The sequence below is a fragment of the Lytechinus variegatus genome, chromosome 15 (assembly GCF_018143015.1).
Source record: "Lytechinus variegatus isolate NC3 chromosome 15, Lvar_3.0, whole genome shotgun sequence".
NCBI classification, from domain to species: domain Eukaryota; kingdom Metazoa; phylum Echinodermata; class Echinoidea; order Temnopleuroida; family Toxopneustidae; genus Lytechinus; species Lytechinus variegatus.
This window is the reverse complement of record NC_054754.1, coordinates 31,196,397-31,218,881: the sequence shown is the minus strand read 5'-3', so window position 1 is coordinate 31,218,881 and position 22,485 is coordinate 31,196,397. Positions and strand designations below refer to the sequence as shown.

At 35.6% G+C, this 22,485-nt stretch overlaps 1 protein-coding gene and 1 non-coding gene across 2 annotated transcripts; both read right to left on the bottom strand.

The window, feature by feature from the left end:
* Positions 1-638: 638 nt before the first annotated feature.
* On the bottom strand, positions 639-22,485 carry LOC121428526 (WD repeat-containing protein 5). The gene is made up of 13 exons (XM_041625214.1): positions 22,349-22,485; positions 17,649-17,972; positions 16,453-16,549; positions 15,241-15,317; positions 12,488-12,577; positions 11,213-11,302; positions 10,717-10,800; positions 9,854-9,909; positions 8,947-8,993; positions 5,928-6,003; positions 4,720-4,828; positions 3,379-3,466; positions 639-1,685 (listed from the first exon to the last, which is right to left on the bottom strand). The coding sequence occupies exons 2-13, from the start codon at positions 17,766-17,768 to the stop codon at positions 1,585-1,587; spliced, it is 1,035 nt and encodes a 344-aa protein (XP_041481148.1). The 5' UTR covers positions 17,769-17,972; positions 22,349-22,485; the 3' UTR covers positions 639-1,584.
* LOC121429360 lies at positions 8,554-8,697 on the bottom strand. Its single transcript, XR_005971911.1, has one exon. It is a non-coding gene; the product is annotated as a small nucleolar RNA SNORD10 (small nucleolar RNA).

Genomic DNA, 22,485 nt, shown 5'->3' with positions numbered 1-22,485 from the left:
AGGTAAAATTTGACTTCACAGAACATGCCTTGCACAATCTTGTCTGAAAATATTGCTTTGAAAAATGTTTCAGCTCGTTACTCGCTCTCTTTCACTCCTTCAAGGAGGGTTACACCAAATAAGATGTGTTGGATACAAAACTGGGAGTGGCCCTAGATCCAAGCAATAAGGACTCGTTTTCAGCTTGCAGGTCAAAACTTACAAGTAATGCTTGGCAGCAAAATAACCAGATGGGTGTTTCATAAAGCTGTTCGTAAGTTAAGAGCAACTTAAAGAACAACTGGCGATCCTTTCTTGTGGTAAATATGGTATATTCATTGGCGATGGTTAAGCGCGTAAGAAAGGATCACCAGTCATTCTTAACGCCACTCTTAACTTATGAACAGCTGTATGAAACAACCAAAAGCCAACAATAAAGCAATCAAGTATTATCATACTTAAGTGGCTTAATCTATATCTAGAGAGATTATTATAAACTAAAACCTGTCTAGATTAAGACCACTGAAGGCAAACGGGGAAAGTAGTCTTATGAGTAGGTGGTATTTATAAACAGGTTCATGACAAACATATTTCACTGGGGAAAATCCAAAGGAAACCAAATTTGTGGTCTTTATAGAAAGGTGTCCTTTCTATACAGGTGGTTGCTAAAGCAGATGTAACTGTACTTTGCATGTTTCCATTATTAAAATGATGCTTACACCATGGTTCTTAGCAAGTTATATTGATTAAAAAGTCAGAAGCACCATATTCAAGCATCTAGCCCACGCATCCATATTTCCCATGGATACATGAGGATAAATACTAATTTGTCAAATTAATAATACAAACACAAATACAGATGATTCTGCTTTAATCATTTCTCCTGGGGCCATGGAAAACTGACTATTGTGAAAATGTGACTTCTAAGAGGTGAATAGCACATGTTTGTATTATCTGGTCTGAGTTGCTCTGACTTAAGCGATTATTTGACTTGTGCAGATTTAAACGTACAACTGTACATCTTGAGAAAGCTATTTCTGACACTCTTCGAGCGAGCAAATTATGTGGTTGACGGCTTTCCTTTCAGAGATGAATTCAAATACATTGAAACCCTTAATAAAAGGCACTGGATTCTCTCAAATGAACAATAAATTGAAATTGCATGATCTCTGCACATTCATTTGATCAGTTCTACTGTAGCAGTACGGGAATTGTGAATAGAAAATTCTAAATTTATTTCCAGTTTCTTTCACATCCAGTCCAGCAATTAAAAACAAAGGCTTTGCAACTAATTAATAAACCCAAAATTATTTGGCGGTGAGCTTGGTATTTTTTTTCCATCAAGGGTTCATTCTTAACTTTCATACACTTCAATACCACAATTTTCACAGTTTTAGTCCACGATGTCTTCAAGAGTAAAAACAGCTCTGTTCTTTCTCCAAAGAAAGAGTTGACAGATCATCTCCAATTCTGGGTAAACTTAAGAATTGTGCCTTTACAAAGCTTGGCGACTCCCGAGGAATCCAAACAGGAAATAGCAGACAATGGAAGGTCAAAGTTCAAGATTTACACAAGAATACTGTACAATAAAAATGCCCTCCATCGTTAGCAGTCTGATCTCCAGATTTTTATTGTCTTGTCGTTCTCCAGTGCTGCTGATGCAATCAAGTTTTCTGTTGGATGGCATGACGTGCACAGGACGACATCTATTTTTGCAAAGAAATTGAAAAACATATCAATTTACAAATGATCAACCCTTTCTCAATGTGATGCAGGCATACCAGTCCTACTTGAGAAGGTGCTATTTTATGTTTTACAAAGTTTTACGAGTAACTTTTAAAATGAGATCAAGTTAAACAGAACCCCGTCAGTTTAGAGAGCACTACATATTACCTTTTCTTTTCCCTCTTTTCAACTTGACATGTAATTCTATGAAATATAGAATTGTTTAATGGTGGAAGTGAATCATCCAATAAAACTTCACATTTCCAAAGGGTATTTCACTTTTCACAATCACTGAGATAATGGCCTTTTGGAACACTAACGATTAGGGATGCCAAATTCGGTAGAACTTACTCAAAGCAATGAAGATAAAGTTTGATTTTATGTTAGTCACTATGGCCTGCATTCTGAAGTCAGGTTTAACCCTAAAAAGACTGGGAGGGGGCTGATTCAGCCCCCCCTCGACATTTTCCGCGATAAATCAGCCGCGAAATTTTTTGACCGTGTCGCTCACTGACTTTTTACTTTCAAGTCTCGCGCAACTTTTGAGACCAAAATTGTGACCCCCGGGTACGCAGTTCCGAAATTACGCAACATTTCGTCAGTGCATGCAGACCCAAAATTACTCAAAAACGTGAATTTGTGTACAAATCCAATGCAAATAGTGTTTTTAGCCAAAATTCATAAATGTATCATTTTTCCTTTTACAGCTTAAAACCAATCAATTTTATCTCTTCTATGGTCAAAATAAAGTCCCCGACAATTTCCAATGAAAAAACAATAAAAAACAAAGAGACGAAAAACAAGGAAATACATAAGAAATTTAGAAAACAATAGAATACATGAGAAAATAAATGTGATGTTTGAAATTTTTTTGAATAAATTTGATCAGATGTTTATCTAGAGTATGTGAAACAAAAATGAGCATTTCAGGGGCATTATTTCATTAATAAGAGCAAACTTATGATTTTACGCATAAATTAGCATAATTAATGAGACATTATATTTTTTGCAGAATTTGATGTTATAGTCTTGTAGATAATGCCATGGGTAAGGCGTGTGCCAATTTTCGTAGCGATCGATGGCCGAGATCATAATCAGCCCCCCCCCCCCCCCCCCGTCTTCTTAGGTGTCAAAATAGCCCAGTCTATTTAGGGTTAACTTAGACTCAGGTTTAAAGTTGTAGTTTAAGTATGGGAAGCCAAAAGTATCAAATTTTTTTTATTAAGTTGTACGTTTCTTATGTTTACTGTGCTCTTTCCTGATTCATCGATGGTGAAGACAATAATCTATATATACTTCCTAGACAATTATAAATGATTTGAGAGACAAATGAGCTGAAATTTGATATCTCTACAGTTAGTGATTTATGTGACAATTGGCTGTCCATACTTAAACCACAACTTTAAACCCGAGTTTAAGTTAAACCCAACTTCAGAATACGAGCCAATCAGTTTAAGGAGTTTGCTTTTTGGCCCAACCCCAATTTATCTCAATTCTGATTAAATTCCATGAATTGTTCAAGCTATTGTAATATGAGAGCAACAATATTTCATATGAACTCGAAAAACAAACAAATAATTACAGGAAGGTTTCATACAGAGGTAAATACTCTATAACAATGCCCTTAAATCAATTCAAATTTTCTGACTAGAATCCATTGTTACTGGACCATACCTGTATGCCCTTGAAGTTTCTGTACAATTTCTTTCGTCTGTAGATTCCATATATACACCATATTATCCTCTGATCCTGATACAATCCACTAAAGAAACAAAACAAACATTACAACAAAATGAAGTATAGCATGAAATATGTCCCATACTTCAGAGACAATAGTATAACTGGGGGCTTTATTAAGAATTACAACAATAACAGCAACAAAAAGAAACTTCAGAATAATTTTAAATGTCTGAGGTTATAGCCAAGGACGTAATCATTAAAGCTTGTGTATAGTTTTGGTAAATCCACCAAAATGCACCTATCACTATTCCAATTCATTGCTAGCTAATATGAATGGATATGCCCTATAACAGTTATGATGTGGAGGGTATGAAATGAAAATGTGTTTTACAGGATAAATTTTGCGATTTTACATGGAAATTTAACTTGATCGGGTCACCCGATCAAATTAAAATATCTGTGTGTTTTTGTCTTTCAATTAAATCCTATTCCAAATCATGGAATGGGCTGAAACTTTCAAGATATGTTCTTTGTCTGTAACTTTTGGATATCTAATCACTAAATTTATAAGATAAGTGCTTGAATGCCCAATTTTTTAATTTAAAACAAGCATCGCCGAGAGAGGGCGCTATATATCCAAGATTTGAATATTTGAAATTTTCTCAGAGAAGTGCAGTTGGAAAAATATCTAACGGTCTCTACGCTTCAGTAAGACTGTCATATTAGATGATATTCGATTATCAATCACATTATTGACCCTTTACCAAAGCTATACACAGGCTTTAAATACATCAACTTTAAATAAAACAAGAGTGTATGAATTGCAGCAGAAAACATATAGAGTTTGAGAAATAATTATTGGACCACTTTTCCTACTAAGCTCCTATACAATATGGTATCATAATTACTCCCCGAGCTGAACATTTAGGTAAATATTTGTCTTCACACCATACTGATGTAATTGAAAGCTCATTTCACTGCTCCACTACTAATTTAGAGAGAAATGGGAAAAGAATATGAAAACAAAGGACTTCACTCAAATGAGAATAGAAAATAAATTTGCGCATCTGTACTTACTTTTAATTGAAACAGAGTACAGTTTCACATTCGATCCGGAAGCTTCTTCAGCTCGTCTCAAAGACAATAACATCAACTGTACGGTGACGCCAATTGGCAACAACGATTTCCCGCCAGTTCAGACGAGCTGAAAAAGCATCTGGATCAGACATAAACCTGTTCTCCATTTCAATAAAAATTAAATCCAGATGCACAGATTTATTTTCTCTTTGTAATTTGACTTACGTCCTGGATGAATCAAAATATAAAGTACATTACCTTTCCACCAGTGACAGAGAAGTTTGCAAAGATGCAGTATTTCTCATTCTTGTGACCAGTGTATGTCTTTAGACATTTTCCTTTACTGTAGTCCCACAGCTTCAATGTGCTGTAATAAATTGAAAAGAAAATCACAAAATTCAGTTTCGGATTGGAAAAGCCCCGAGGAATAGATGCATAACACATCCCTCACCACATGAAAGATATAATTGAATGAGTCAGTAACATAAACATTTCTGTCCATTGAAATCATACAATATTATTCTGACAAACATTTATAATTATTAAAGGAGAATGAAACCATTGGAACAAGATAGCTTGTGTGAAAACAGAAAAATCAAAGAAACAGATCAACAAAAGTTTGAGAAAAATCGGACAAATAATGAGAAAGTTATGAGCATTTGAATATTGCAATCACTAATGCTATAGAGATAGCAAATTGGCAATGAGACAAAGATGTGTGATGTCACTTGTGAACAACTCTCCCCATTACTTTAGTATATATTTCACTAGAATTGCCTCTTTTATCACATCCATCCATAAATCATGTGTTCTGTCTAAATAAGGGCATGTAATACATATTTTTTAAGAATACATCATGGATAAAGAGTTTGTATCATCATAAGAAAAAGCAAAAAGAGACATTTTGAGGGTATTTTATAGTCCATCAAAGGGAAAGTTGTTCATCAGTGACATCACACATCCTTGTCGCATTGCCAATGTGAGGATCTCCATAGCATTAGTGATTTCAATATTCAAATGCTTATAACTTTCTCATTATTTGTGCGATTTTTCTCAAACTTTTGTTGATCTGATTATTTGATTTTTCTGTTTTCACACAAGCTATCTTAATTGTTCCAATGGTTTCATTCTCCTTTAATGTTCAATAACCTGACATACTTTGAATGATAAGTTTGCACAATTAAATGCATATTCTTGTTTCCTCTTGTTGTCAGTGTATATTCATTTATTGTATTAAAACTACTTTTCTTGTTCACAGTCTTGGATTTCTACACGACATTAACAATTCCTAAAAGTGTTCTGATAAGAGTAAACAGGTTGTTATAATTTGTTTTTGCCCTGTAAAATGAAAAAATTAACGATTACTTAGGTACTTCTAATGCTACATACATTCATAATACACAAGTAAAACATTGCCATGTTATTTTGATGAAGTAAGTTTGAAGGAAACAGAGCTAAAATCTTACTTATCTAACGTTGCAGCCAAGATGTATTTTCCATTCGGTGAGAACTTGACATAAGAGACGGGTGGATTGTCATCATCTACAAACAGAAAATTAAAACACATCACAAAGCATGGAATAATTAGTTACCAACTTGATTAATGAGCAGTTTAACCCTGACCTTCATAAAGATATCCCCAAAATGTCCAGGATTTTGATAAATGAAACAGTGTTTCAAGGTTATTGAAACATTATTATGCATAGATGTCTGACTTTAGCTCTTTTTTAAAATACTTTCTCCCATTAATATATTAGCAAGCTATCTACAGTGCGTCCCAAAAAAAACTATACACTTTTGAAATGGCTGCCAAATTAAAAATATAGCACTTTGGGGGAAAAGACTTATAGATATGGAAAGCCAATAAAGTCAACTTTCAAATGACACCAAAAAGTTGGAAAATTATTCATGCTTGAGCGAGCACTGTCCACTGAAACAGAGGGTATGCAAATTAGGGTGGGCTGGAATTAGCCTTCCAATTTCTTTCATATTTTTTGTTTGGTACTTGCAAAGTTGAAGGTTATTTGGTGAGTTAAAGATCAGATGTGATCAGTTTGTTGTTTGTGAAAATTTCATACGTTATTAAATTGAAATTTAATGCATGAGTGATCATGAATTGCAATTTTTAGTGCAGCTTTATCATGTGGATCATGTGGATCTCAACAATGTGTTCATGACAGTCAGGAGAAGAGGGGGTAATATGACTTAGGTAGGTGAAGTAAGTTGATGGGCTTAAGGTCAAGAGAACATTTAGCAACCCCCCCCCCTCCATCTCTACCCCCTCCCCCACTGCTCTCCTCCTGAGAGACTAACCTTGGCTAGGCTGGGCAGGAATTAGCCTTACAGTTTTTTGAGAGGTTAGTCCTTTGGAACTTACAAAGCTAAGGGTGTTGTGCTATTCATGAGTGAGATAAGTTATGGTTTTAATAGGCAAATTTCATGAATTACTAAATTGAAATGTACTGCATGAGTGAACAGAAATTGTAAATTTAGTGTAGCATATTCATCTTGTGGACATCAGAAGTGTGTTCATGAGAGTCAGAGTAATGTGATGGTACATGTACCTGTTACAAGCAAGAGGGCGAGGTATGCTAAGACTTGGTTAAAAGGGCATTCCTCTTCTTTTTGTCCTTTTACAAATTAAAAGTCACAGGTACCCTCCCCTCTTCACCTCCATTTTCCAGCCCCCCCCCCCCCTCTCTCTCTCTGTCTCATCTCCTGGATTTTAGCCTTTTCAAAACTTAACTGCCAAGTGACCAGTGGCTGATGGTCAGTTTGAATGATTACCAAAAAAATTAATGATTATGATGATTAATGAAATAATTTATTGGAAAAAAATGAATGTTTTATTGATCACATTGCACATTGAATGAGTTGATTTACTGATAAATTGTTGATTGAATGATTGATAGGAAAAAGTTGATGCCCTAATTCAGAATTAATCATTAAACCAACATTCTGCTCTGGACTTCACGCGTACATAAGAATAGCCATCAGTCTCTCAACAGGAGGGGAGGGTGGGAAAGAGGGTAGGGGCAGGGGCTGAATGTTCTGTTGACCCTTATTTCATCAACCTACTTCTCCCACTTAAGCCCTATCTCACGATTCTCACCCCCTATTCTCCCGACTGGCCGACTCCCATGAACACATTGCTGAGATCCCCATGATAAAGTTGAAATGCTGCCCCAAAAGAGATCCAAATGATAAAGTTGAAATGCACTCAAAAAGTGTAATTTGTGTTCACTCATGCATAAAAGTTCAATTTAATAACTTAAAAAATTTGCTTAAGCTATCAAAACTGATCAAGGTTGATCATTAATTTATCACAACGCCCTTAACTTTGCAAGTTTGAAATGATTTGCCTCTCAACAACTGAAATAAATTGGAAGGCTAATTCCAGCCCACCCTAATTTTCATACCCTTTGTTTCAGTGGACACTGCTCGCTCAAGCATTAATATTTTTCCAACTTTCTGGTGTCATTTAAAAGTTGACTTTATTGGCTTTTCATACATGTGAGTCTTTTTCCCCAAAGTGCTAGATTTTTTATTTGGCGGCCATTTCAAAAGTGTATAGTTTTTTTTGGGACGCGCTGTATAAGTAATACCTGGTAATCCACATTATCAATATCTCTGTCTTTCTAGGATTATAGTGAAGATACTGATTTACCGTGCCCCTTTATTTATATAATAATACTTACGAAACGTTCTTGTATTGCGCAAAATACATAGGCAGAATTGCATGTCTCTATTTCAAGCGCTTTTTACAAGTGGAGATGGAGAGGAGAGCACTGGGTTCCTAATTCTCTACAAAATGCTGAATAAATGTGTTTTTAAACTCTTAAAACTTTTCATATGTTGTAATATTCCCAAGATTTTCTGGCAGATTATTCCATGAAACAGTGGCTGCATATGAAAATGATCTGTCCTCATATGACTTCGTCACTGTTTGTGAGACTTGTACTAGGGATTTTTTACTTGAACGAAACATTCTTTCAGGTTTATATGGTATTGAAATATTTGATCCAACTAACGTATTACCAAGTTATTGAATTGTCACTTTATTTTTGCTCTATCACAAACAATATGCAATGAATAATCAGAAGCCAACTTGTATCATGTATGCAATCATAGTATTCTAAACCCTACCACCTGTAGGTAAAACACCTACAAACAGCACAGGTTAAGAAATACATCAGCTGCATTCAAATGACACGCATGAGGTTATCATCATGTTATCCATGACATGACAGATCAAAAAAATTTCATAGTTACTGTAAAATTTCAATATTGGTTGAATAAGATGGGTGCAATTCCTTGAAATAAATATGTAGCAACACATCATGGTATACAGATAAAAGTGATCTTTGATTTCATTTAAGGGGGTGATCAAAGTTAGAATCAATTGATTTTTGCTGCGACTTGCAAAGAAATACACTAAATATCAATTTATTAATTTGATAGAAAAATGAAATATATGTAACTTACCTATCAGTGTTTTTAAACACTGTCCTGATGCTGTATCCCAAATTCGACTGTAGAGTAAAAATTAAGAATAAAAAAAAAACATTCTCTTGATTTCTATCTTCACCAATTCATTACTCACAACTATTTAAATACAAATTGAAAAAGTACAGTCACAAAAGTAACTTGGCAATAACACAAGCATATGACAACTCTTATATCATTGTCATAACTTTCCTATTTCGTTCTTGTTTAAACCATGTGTCTCCATGGCAAATCTCTTTCAATTTCTTTGTAATATTTTAAATACTTTCTCCTTTTTCTCTTTAAAGAATACTGGTACCTGTATTACTTCTTAACATGTTGCTGTTTAACACCAAATAATGCAAGATTATCACAATGTATAGTAACAGTGTATTATTACACATACACAGTGCTTCAGTTCCCTTTTCCCCTACCAAACACAGGTGACACCTGGGGGGCGTTTCATGAAAGGACTTGTCGGACGTTTTATCCGACAAGTCCCATTTTATCCGACAGTTACCATAGGAACAGTGCCTCTCAGCCAATCAAAATCATGGACAGATGTCAGATCTAACAACTTGTCGGATGAAAATATTGATGAAACGCTCCCCAGGTGCAGATCCAGCCGGAAAAGTTTAACTTTACCTAGGCTCATATAATTTGGTGTGTATGATACTAGCATAGATCTCAGCAATTCTAACGATTTTGAGGTCAGAAGGTCAAAGGTGAGGTCGCCATCTTCCACTTTTCTTGCTTGACCAATAACTCCATTTTCTGCGTTAAATGCGGGCGTATTATGTGCTCGCCTTAGCAACACTCTTGTAATAATAATGAATCCAAAAGGGCCGAGATTCATCTGTCACATTTACAGTAGAAAATGTTTGTCATTCATGAAATACAAACTTACCATAGACCATCATAACTACTGGATACAATCAGAGAGCCATCCCTGTTAAAATCAACCTGGGGTGAGGAAAAAAAATGCAAACTAATTAGGTAAGATTGCATCATTAAAGCTCATCTGATAAAGTCGTAGCCAACATTTTAAAAAGAAAGTTTCTTAATTAAAGATAATTGTCACCATATCTTTGTAGACCTAGATCTTGGTGAAAATATGAAATATGATTAGGATAACAAAGATGAGGATGAATGTGATAATTTCACTCTTGTCTGCCTAAGGAAATACACAAAAGTCTACTCCTTTTATATCCCCCTTCTTTGTTTACAAATTCGATGTACATGTATTCCGTTCTGATATTCATCAAACCTCCTAAACCAAAATGATTATGCATATAAACCATATCTGTTTTATTTGGACCCTAGGAATCTCCAAATAGTGGAGGGATAAGTTAAGAGAGAGAGATGATAATGATGGTGATGATGATGGTGGTGGTGGTGGTGGTGATTATGATGATGATGACGATGATAATAATGATGGTGATGGAGACGATGATGGTAGTGATGGGGGTGGTGGTGGTGATGATGAGATGATGATGATGGTGATAATAGTGATGGTGATTACGATGGTTGTGGTGGTGGTAGTAGTGATTAAGAAAGATGATGATTATCATCATTATGATTACCATAAAAGAAAAATAATGATGATGGTGATAACAGTGATGAACATATGACGATCATCATCGGTATGATTATGAGAAATACAATGATAATAATGATGAAGGTGATAACGATGGCGATCATGATAACGGCGATCTCTTTCTGACATATATTTTTATAAAGATGTTGCACTGATCTACAAAATCAACTTACAGCTGATACAGGATCAGAGTGAGCCGGTAACGTCTTGAGGCACTTTCCTGTCTTCACATCCCAAATCTTTACACTCTCATCAAACTAGAATAACAAGAATACATGAATATTGACATCTGAATGATGAAGGTTGCATACAGGTATAGAAAAGATACAAAGACAATGCTAACAGGAATTGTTTCATTCAAAAGTTTAGAAGTAATTAACACTGGAGCATACACACTGATCAAAAAATTAAAGGAAAAAATATATAATCAATAAACAGAAAAATAAACAACATTCTATCTCAATTAGTAAGAGACTTGGAAGTCAAACACTTTCCTAACTTAATGTGATACACCAACATCTGATAAGGTCAGACTGTATTTCTCTTTAGTGAAAAATTATGTTTATGTTATCAGTCTTCAAGAAAACATGCATATCGGAAAGTCCCATATATTCTAAATCCAATTACAGCAATGATATGAAACAGAAAGCAAACAAAGTTTCAACTTACCGATCCTGAGACGATGAGATTTGATTGTGGGTTAAAGTTACAGCAGAACACATAATTACTGTGACTCTTCAATGTTTTTAGACATTTGCCCTGAAAGAAAAGAAAGAAATAAATCAAATTCATTAGAAGAGGCCTCCATGAAAATACAACCAATGACTAGTGGATGATTAAGTTTAAAACCATTTTCTTCTTAATCAACAAAAATAAATGAAAATAACAATTGTATGACTCGGATTAGAATATACTATATCCAGTTTGATGATATATGAGACTTTATCGCGCCACAGATAGGAGTTTGTAATTAGGGACAGTGATTTTCCGCGATCGCGGAAAACGGACGGAATTCACGGAATCGGCCGTTTGAAACGGAAAGTGGCTTTTCAAACGGAAAATCACGGAAAACACGTTTTTTCTCAAAATGCACAAAAAAGCAACAGAAATTAATCCCAAATCCTCAACAAAATACTAATATCAACTGAAAAAACACGATCTCACTTTGCAACAACAATCATGACAATCAACACATCGTAACTACACTCGAGCCTCTCCATCAGTCACTCGATCGTATCCAAATTAGTTTACACTTACGTCCGCATAGAAGGCAGAATCCGGCCGTGTGTTGCTGCCCTCTGCGTTCGGTCATAATATAATGATCACGGTGATTCATCAAATCCAAAATGGCGGATATTCGGAAGTCGTCGACTGCTCAAAACGATGTCCGAAAAGTCCCCAAATCAGCGATAAAATCCCATTTAACAATAAAATAATGCTAATAATATGAAAGGTGAGAATATATTAATGTTGATTTTGTTTCCCTAATTTTTATTGAGCTCGAATCTCTTCGATTAAAATGGATTTTAAAGCGATGTTAGTACATTGGTAGATGCAAATTTTGAGCAGCGCTATCATTTTGACATCGCTACTCGTTGCGTATTGGTTTTCTATGTAAACGGAATTGTCAATTTTTCTTGTACACAAAGTCTATGGGGAAACGGAATTTCCGTTTCCAGACATGCTGAAACGGAATTTGAGATTTTCTGAAACGGAAAAGGCAATTTTTAGAAACGGAAAATCACTGTCCCTATGTAATATGTATACGAAAATGCCAGTCAACAAATTCTAATACACTCAACCCAAGGAATACAAAAGAAACATTCATTAGATGTATTTACAGAATAAGTTCAAAGTATCACTCCCATTTTTTTTCATTTTTTTCTGCAGCAGTTAGCTATACCATAGCTGAACATGTTGAATGGATCGGATGTTAATACTTACTGTGTTAAAATCCCAGATTTTGAGTGTCTTATCATCTGATGCTGAGACAAGAAGCCTTGAATCGCTGGACCAGCCAACGTCTGATATACCCTGTTAAACCACATAAATATGCACATATCAAATTATATATTGCTTAAAACGGGATAAATACACTTACTGTAAACACTGTTTTTTAAATCAATTTTTGCTTGGCGGCTTCAAAACATATTCGCGGGTTCTTGAATTCGTGCTGCACTCTCCATAATCACCAAGTCATTTCCTTCTTCCCTATTTGTGAATGATTTTAATTAACATTTAAGCAACAAAATTGTACTTTCTGATCATAATTCTTCCTCTAAAGCAGTGTAATTCAGCATTCTTTTGATCCAATCATGAACTTTTGTGACTTTTAGCGCAACTTTTCTTTGCGGGGCACACATCGGGGAAGGGAAAATGGAGGCGCTGCTGGCCTGGTATGGACAACCGAGCACCGGTAAGGACCGGGGGGATTATGGCTATTCAAAGTGCATGGGATCAATCAACAGACCTGGGCGATTGATAAGACGTCTTCTTAAAAACTGAACAGATCTAAACACTCACCCAATCAAACAGCAATTTTAATCATAATATGAATACTGATCTGTGACTGTTAAAAAAAATGATCGTACTGGAACAAATTCTTGCACTGCATATGATTTGGAGCTCAAACTTGCTTGCGTAAATGTCACCCTTTGTAGGTCAATTTATGCAGTCTCTTTGCCAAAATGATACACGCAATTTAACCTCAGTTCAATAACTGCATTATAAAAGATACTCGTAAATTTGCGCTCGCCGATCTTGCCGCGAAAATTTCCACTTTTACAGTACTTTTGGGGAGTGTTGAGTATCAATCAAAGGACTCGAAAATCATTTCAGCCTGTCTCATACTTTGTTATTGGATACTAAAAGAAATTGTGTTAGGATGCTTTATACAATATTTACAGAGTATACTCTTTCGAATTGATATTCTGCGTAGCTCTATGAATAGGAATACTGAGGTTGCAGAGTTTAATGGCTTGTCTATTTCTAGACAATAGGACATCAATAGGACATCACCGAAATAGCAGCTGGCTTGTGACAGATATCTAATTTTCTCACCCAGTAAAGACTTAAATAATGATAATTTTGAGAGCAATTTTGATATCATATTCAGAAGATTATCCTGGACCTCAGTCAGATACAATTTACAAATCAAAACTCCTTGTCAAATCTTATTCCAATTACTATCAAAATCAAATTACAGTCTACTGCACAGTGTGAAGCAGGCTTTAAGAATAAAATAAACAAGTTTTAGAGTTTCAGAATAATAACTGCCAAAGTGGAAGGGCTCATAAATTACCTCAATTGTCTGCTGAAACAAAGCAAAAAAAAAAGCCTCTGCCCATGAATGAAATAAATCAAGTTACCATTACCTAATCACATCTGGCTCTTGTATCACACAGCTTAGCAATTGACCGTAATCTTGATTTTAACAATGATTGTATAGTGTGGTTATTGCAATCTACCATAAAAATTACCGTAAGTAACGGTGTATTAACCGCACCCGTGTATAAACCGCACCCCCAACTTTGGACTAAAAAAAAAAAAAAAAAAAATCTTCTCATATTTACATGCTTATTTGAGGTACGAAGAAACAAAACTAAGTTTAAGATTTCAAAGTATCCAAAGATATGCGGAAATCTGCTGTTCTTGATCAATTCATCTAAAAATGTTAGAAAGAACAGTCCCGACAATATTGGCCACTTACACACTCACTCACCTCACAGTCACAGTGTACACACACACAGCACTGCCATTACATTGCAAACTACGATACAGTACCAGTCATGCCAGTACATTTTATCAAATCATGATCTGTGTCTTTCCCAGCGTAGGAGGAAGAAACATTCACATTTCTTGCATCAAAATCTCACAATCACTTTCAGAAATTTGATGTCTTAGCATGAATTTTGGATACGGGATTACAGGAAGGTTCAAGAAACAAAGAAATTGACATTTTTTCCAGTTGTTTTTTACGGCTTTGTGCCGTCTCTCTCGTGCGTGGCTTACATGGTATCTTATGAAAAGCAAACAGGAAGGAAAAAAACAAGCTGGCGCGAAACGGGACTTTGAATAGCGCCAGCTTAAGTCGCACTATAACCACATCACAACGCAATCTCTAAGCTCACTCAACTCTCGCTCAGCGGTGACAAAATATTACCGAGTATGCTTGGCGTCTCTTTTAACTTAGCCAGGGAACTTCACTACTTTGAATCGAGAATAAAGTCAAAATTAGTGTCATGAAGGTGGGTGCGTTTGTTATGGACAATATTTAATTAATCGATTCCCATTACCCGCGGCTCATACCCCTCAAAACGACATTGCCTGGGCGGCTAATGTACGCCCGGCCACTCGATGTGTTGTGACCTGGCAGACATCGTACATGTATGGGAGGGGTTACGGCGGGCTGGCTCAGACCCGTCACCGTGTATAAACCGCACCCCCGACTTTTGCTACTATCCCGCCGAGAAAAAGGTGCGGTTAATACACCGTTACTTACAGTAATGATCAATTGCTATGATTCGAGTTACAAGTCCCTGACATTTGAAATGAAGTTTGAACTACTAGGCTGATAGTAACTGCCTTTGCTCAGTCTCTCAGCCCTGTTCATTATGAGAACTCTGCTCTTTCCCTTCCCTTTTATTCATTCACATCGTAATTGTGCAGTATATGGAGATCTAAGTATGATGACTTACTAGTTTGTGTCCTGAGCTAATCGTCTTCTCAAACTTCCCATCGTATGCTCCCCATATCTTGATAAGTTTGTCCGCCGCTGGAAAGAAATTTTTGAATGGAAAATGATTACGAATATGAAAGAGACTCATCAACACAAAAGGAATGAATGCATGGTTCATCATGATCATTATGTAAGGAACACTGCAAGAAAAGGTTGATGAGTGAATCAGAGACCCCGATGACCTCCGGAATTTATTTCTCCAAGCCTTGTTCATTAGTCAACACAACTTCTGCAGCATGTTTATCTTGCCACAAAAATAATGTTACCTATGTGTAGGCATCAGACAAGGAGTTAACTGTTCTGTGATAATGCATAACAACATTTATGAATGAAAATCCATATTCTATAGTTCAAAATAGACATGAAATGAAATACATGTACTCTGAAAATTTGCTTTTCCAAATTGATCTAGGGCCCGGCAGCAGCTGTGCAGCGCCAGATTGACGAGGCTCTATTCCTTTAATCATTGAACGCCAAACAGGGTAGCAGCTTTTGGTATGACGCGGCCGGGGTTTGAACCCCCGACCTCCCGGTTGTGAGACAGATGCTCTACCAACTGAGTCAACACACCGGTGAAATGAGTGAATGTGTTGTTCATCATGATCATTATGTTAGAAACACTGCAAGAAAAGTTTTTGATATACACATTTCTCCAAGCTTTGTTCATTAGTCAACCCAACTTCTGTTGCATGTTTATCTTGCCATAAAAAAATGTTACCTACGTGCAGGCAACAGACAAGGAGTTAACTGTTCCGTGATAATGCACAACAATATTGATAAAAATGCATACATGTATCAATAAATCAAGATGGAGAATGTGGCTGTTACACATATAAATGTCGCAATACACACCTACCGAATTCCAAATATAAACTGTTTGTTTCACCAGAACTTTTGCATGAGTACAAGACTATTGTTTGTTTGTTTTTTCATTTAAAATTTTCCTTTGCTTTCACCAACAAGAACTGTTGCAAAAACAATTGCAATCAAATGCATCACTAAAATCATAGGCAACTCAATTTTGTAACCAACCAGAATTATGCATTTCAGATTTAAGCATTTGTTGAATTTTTTGCGTTCAAATAAAACTTTATTTTGCCACAGGCTCCTAGTCTTTACCTCCTACTAAAAAAAATCCCCCCCCAAAAAAAACAATGGAACAGATACTCACATGAGCTAGCAAGCCACTCTCCATTGGGGCTGAATTTGACAGACGATACTGCTTTTGTATGGCCAGCTAATGTAAATTTCAGAGAGTAGTTTGGTCTCTGTAATAAAAGAGTACACATTGTAAGTATAATTGACTATTAGTCCAAATGAAATACAGGGGTGCATCATGCATGTACTAGGTATGCAAGATAAACGTAAGTCTACCTGGGTAAAACAAAAATAGACAATATGGAAAGGTCTTGTAATAACTTGTGAAGCTTTTTTTATGAAAGTCACCAAAATAATTGAAAACAAAATATACTTATGATTAAAATTAATATAAGTACAATGTAAAGAAAGATACAATGAAATGCATTAATTATATTTTTAATCATCAGCCTTTCCATTTTTTGTTCATACAATCAACAAATAGGCCTATACATGTATGTAGCAGCTGGGGCATGAAAACTATTGTATGCACCAATATTAAGATGAGAGTAGCCATGCAGGGGCCAAATTTCATAAAACTACATGCACAAATTTACACAAAACTAGTGACTACTCCTTGTGCTGAATTAGCAGATACCCCATATTTACGAACAGGATAACATTTTCTTATTATCCTTCTCAAATTTCGAAAATTATGATCATGATTTTGAAAAATACATGTTTTTCTCCATATTGATGCCTGTGACGAGAATTGTAATTTACAGAGATCAAATTTTAACTGTAGCAGATGTAAATCAAAATGAGTGAGAGTATCATTTAGCAAATTAACATCCAAAGAAGGGTATCTAGTCGAGCATAAAGTTATGTCTAAAGTTGAGTATATCTTATAGCTTTATGAACTTCTCCCAGGAGAGTAAAAAACAAGGCTACTATTACATAGTTCAATGTAACTAATTGGTAAATCTTCCCTTTGTTTTGACTTTATGCTCAATTTAGATGCGACATCCAGACATACCAGATGAGAGCTAATTTTTTTTCATTAAAAAAGTTAATTGATTTCCAACAATTTTGAGATACGACTTGCATCTGATAAGCATGTTACATTTAAGTTATGAAGGATTGAACTCAATAAGAATGGCTATCAAAGGAACTGATTAACAAAATTGTGTCTTAGCAATTAGAATAAAAAGATAAAATGATATTTGGTTCTTTTTATCCTCAATAAATAAAAAGCAATAAAAAAAGTACAAGAAAGATATAACTTCTAACCTTTGGGAGATTACTAGCAGCAGCAGCAGCAGCAGATGAAGATGTCGTAGAGGTTGTCTGAGGTTTAACTGCTTTGGCATCGCCACCTGCATTGGGCTTTGTATCTTCCGCAGAAGACATGGTTATCAATGTCTTTTCAATCTTTCAAAAGATTCTGTATTCTCCTGGCTGGAGATTATTTCCTGCTATTGTCTTTGATGAGTCAAACCGTTCTCTGCCTCTTCACATCCACAAAGTACAGAGTTGATCCGAGTTTCAATTTCAATTGAGACTCTTACTATGAGGATGATGCCATCAGTAGTTACTTGCTTGCTTGCTACATCACTGGAAGGTCAAAATAAAAATCAAATGAAAAAAATAGACAGTTTAGCAGAATGAGTTTTTGAAATAATGAATCAAGAGTAATAGAAAAATAAATTCATGAACTTCAGAAATCAATATTGCACTATTCAAAATAAGATTGCAATTCACAAAATAAGTCGAGATTGTAAATTCTTTTGCAATTTAAATTCAATATAGACTTTCTAGGTGACCTTGCCAAAGTTCAATGTTTTGGGTCCATAGAAACAGGTTCAATTACAGATAAATTTAACTTAAAAAGAGTCTGATGGAAATAAAAACCTTGGAGAAAACTGTGTTTGAATATGATTAATTCTTGATTTCAGCTTTCTCATTTGTCAATAAAGTAAACATCTCATTAGATTTAAAACAAACTATCAAATCACTTGCATCTTTATTTAGGAGTGGTGGAGATAGATTCATTGCCGGTGGTTGCAGTACTAATACTGATACACATATGGTAGAGGCAAGTGCAATTTCACAGCCTTGATTCTTCTCCTCAGTAATTTCATAACTGTGTCTACATTCTTTGAATGCGCAATTCTTATGATTACTTGATTAAATATAGGCACCAATAAATGAAATACCTTAAAAAACATAATTTAAGATAATTATTGGTGATAACACATTTTTGCAAATAATTTAAAACGATGACTAATTTTTAAAAAATAGAAAAAATCAATATACCTCGAGCGAAACCAGCAGAACAGGCTTTTTTTGTTCGCTTGTCAATAATATGGTCTACCAAAGTCTATACTCTATACCATGAAACAAGTGGAATGCCTCTGGCCGTCTCACCTGCATCACGCGGTTCAATATAGCAGCAGTGCTGACTATGAATACTACTCTAACTCGCACAAGATGTTCAGTGATACATGGTTACTCTTATGTCCAAGTTTAATGAACTAGACCACTTTTTATGAACTAGACCAATAAACTTACAGAGATATGATGGTTATTCAACAAAAAACCCCAACATGGCCAAAGTTCATTGACCTTACATGACCTTTGACCTTGATCATGTGACCTGAAACTCGCACAGGATGTTCAGTGATACTTGATTACTCTTATGTACAAGTTTCATGAATCAGATCCATAAACATTCAAAGTTATGATGGTAATTCAACAGATAGACCCAATTCGGCCAAAGTTCATTGACCTTTGACCTTGGTCATGTGACCTGAAATGAGCACAGGATGTTCAGTGATACTTGATTACTCTAATGTCCAAGTTCAATGAACTAGACCAAAAAACTTTCAAAGTTATGATGGTAATTCAACAGATACCCCCGATTCGGCCAAAGTTCATTGACCCTAAATGACCTTTGACCTTAATCATGAGACCTGAAACTTGCACAAAATGTTCAGTGATGCTTGATTACTATTATGTCCAAGTTTCATTAATCATATCCATAAACTTTCAAAGTTATGATGGGAATTCAACAGATATCCCCAATTCGGCCAAAGTTCATTGACCCTAAATGACCTATGACCTTGGTCATGTGACGTGAAACTCATGCAGGATGTTCAGTGATACTTGATTAACCTTATGGCCAAGTTTCATGAACTAGGTCCATATATTTTCTAAGTTATGATGACATTTCAAAAACTTAACCTCAGGTTAAGATTTCGATGTTGATTCCTTTATGGTCTAAGTTCATTGACCCTAAATGACCTTTGACCTTGGTCATGTGACATGAAACTCTAATAGGATGTTCAGTAATACTTGATTAACCTTATGGCCAAGTTTTATGAACTAGGTCCATATACTTTCTAAGTTATGACATCATTTCAAAAACTTAACCTCAGGTTAAGATTTGATGTTGACGCTGCCGCCGCCGCCGTCCACTTTGCTTCGCAGGTGAGACAAAAATTGGACACTTCACAGACTTCGCATAATGCTTAAAATAGTTTAGGTGCCTAGTCTTTCCTTTGCCGTGTCTTTGATATGAATATAAATCGCGCGCTCCCTCTTTAGGCCAAAAATTTATGTACAGTAGTCGCTGTGCTAAGTAATACCCCTTTCATAAACCCAATTAAAATGAATTAGGCGGCTAATAGCAGCATAATTTGGTCGTAAAATTGGAGGAGGACAAGAGTTATCCGCATTACTCTGATGCTGCTATTATCCGCATAATAGCGGCATCGGGATAAGATTTTGAGTTTATGAACGCATTTCCAAATAATGCGGATAATTGCCATGGTGCAGTCACAAGGTCACCCTTTTCCAACACAACCGCATCGGAGGGGGCGTGTCCAGTTGTCATGGCGATTATCCGCCTTTTTCAGGACGGGCGCTCGTAAAAATAATGCGGCTTATTTTCGGAGTTTATGAACGCAATTTTTATTGAATTATCCGCATTACTCTTAGGCGGCTAATTGGAGGATAGGTTTATGAAAAGGGTATTAAAGTGAAATGGAACAATTTGATTAGATTTTAGATTTCGCAGAAATAATTAATTTCGTGCAATTGCATGGAAGTGTTTAATCTGGGGCCGATTGCATGAAAGGGTCTTTGCAAGAACCGTCTTTCATGTCGCCCATTTATTATGATGCGCCATGTGAAATGCATTTTAAATAAATTACCTGCAAATATATTATTCATTTGTTAAAGTAAACAAAATCTTTGTTTATAAAATGTGAAATGACATGAAATAGTATACAAATTGATTTAAATGCTAGCTAACAAATTTTATTTGTTTATCATACATTTCAGAAATATCCCGCATACAGCGCTTCATAAAAGATGGGCGACACAAAAGACAGTCCTTGGAAAGACCCTTTCGTGCAATCAGCTCCTGGACTCCAGGAAGGACCAAGCTCATACTCATGGGTTCATTTCATCTCGCATGCGAATATTCTAAGAGTTTGGGAAATATTCCACTGATTCGTGGAATATTTTTCCAAACTCTTAGAATATTTCTGGTATTTTCTGAGCCATCCAATATAATATAAATATTTATGCTGTAGTGTTTGACCTGCAACCGATCGCATGCGATATTTTGAGGTTTGACTTGCGACCGATCGTGAGAGCATGCGATGTTTTGAAATCAGCCGTGAATAATACGCATGAGGAAAAAGATACCAAAATCACCAATTTGAGGATAACCGGAGGATGGACGGAGTACTGCAATACACGTGAAGAGTAACTAAGATTAAGTTGTTTATCTTTCTCGTAATATTATTTTTCTTTAATTTTTAAACATGATTTCCTGATTTTCCACCCCACCTTTGTCATTTGCCACAGATGGACCTTTTCAAATGATAAATCTAAATATTCAATACGACATACTGGCCCCACACTATGGAATAGTTTAGACCTTAACACATATAATATACAATTTAATAATACTTTTAAAAGACAATATAAAAAGAAATTGCTGAGCAATTATTGATTTCTCTTAACGTGGTTTTGTACTATTTGCTTGTTTATCCGTTTGTTTATATTTTTTGTTTTGTTTTTATCCTTTGTTCTGTTTTGTTTTACATTGAAGTTTGTTTGAAAGTTTGTTTAATTTATCTTTTTAAGAAATTACTATTCTTATCTCTATTTATTCTTTGGTACTTGCCGCATCCATACCATATACTGAATTTTATTTTTAACGATTGATATTTCGTGGGTATGTGCGTTTTGACAAGCCTTTTTATGGCTTTTTTGTGCATGCCCGATTTCCATTCATTATTTTGTTCATCTATATTTTTATAATCATGTGCCAACCATAATTTTATCATTACCACTATTTGTTTCAGTTATGTTTTGTTGATACCTTTGCTTTGTTTTATGTTATTTTTTCTTTGTGTATATATACTTTTGTTCTCATTTCGTTCTTTTTAATGAATTTGGAAATAAATAAATACTGAATTGAATTTGTGACTCGGAATGTCTGATCGAGTTCACCGTCTCGAAGTTCGGCCGGGTAACTGGAGTGGCGTAGGCCTAGCGGTAGGCCTAATAAAATAAAAATTTTAAAAATGGAGCCTGCACGAACTTCGCCGGTAGTCTATAGAAAATTTTACACATTGGATTTGGAATACGACTTCGCTCGAGGTATTCCAAATCCAATGTGTAAAATTTTCTATAGACTACCGGCGAATTAGCTCCAGACGACCAGAGCGATTTGAATCATGGAATCGTGATACCCCCATTCGACATGTGTGCAATTAAATGATTGCATACGCCGCTTTTGTAATGCCTCTAGCTCTACGCCGTATGCCTATATATTCATGTAGGCCTAGGCCTAGTTAGATCTATGCGACTGTGTGAGGATCTCAAGATTCAAGTCAAGTCAATCACTCGATCGACTGACCGAAAATGCGAAATGCCGTCCCCGTCCAGTTTCAGTTCAGGTTCTCATAACTTACCTCCAAGAATTCAAAAACTTAAATTCTTGTCCAGAAATGACACAGTTGTGGTGCTCAGATGCAGTGCTGGATAAATTTTCTTGATCGAAGTTGACTACTATTAGTACCAGAACAGTGCATACTAGCCGACGTCTACG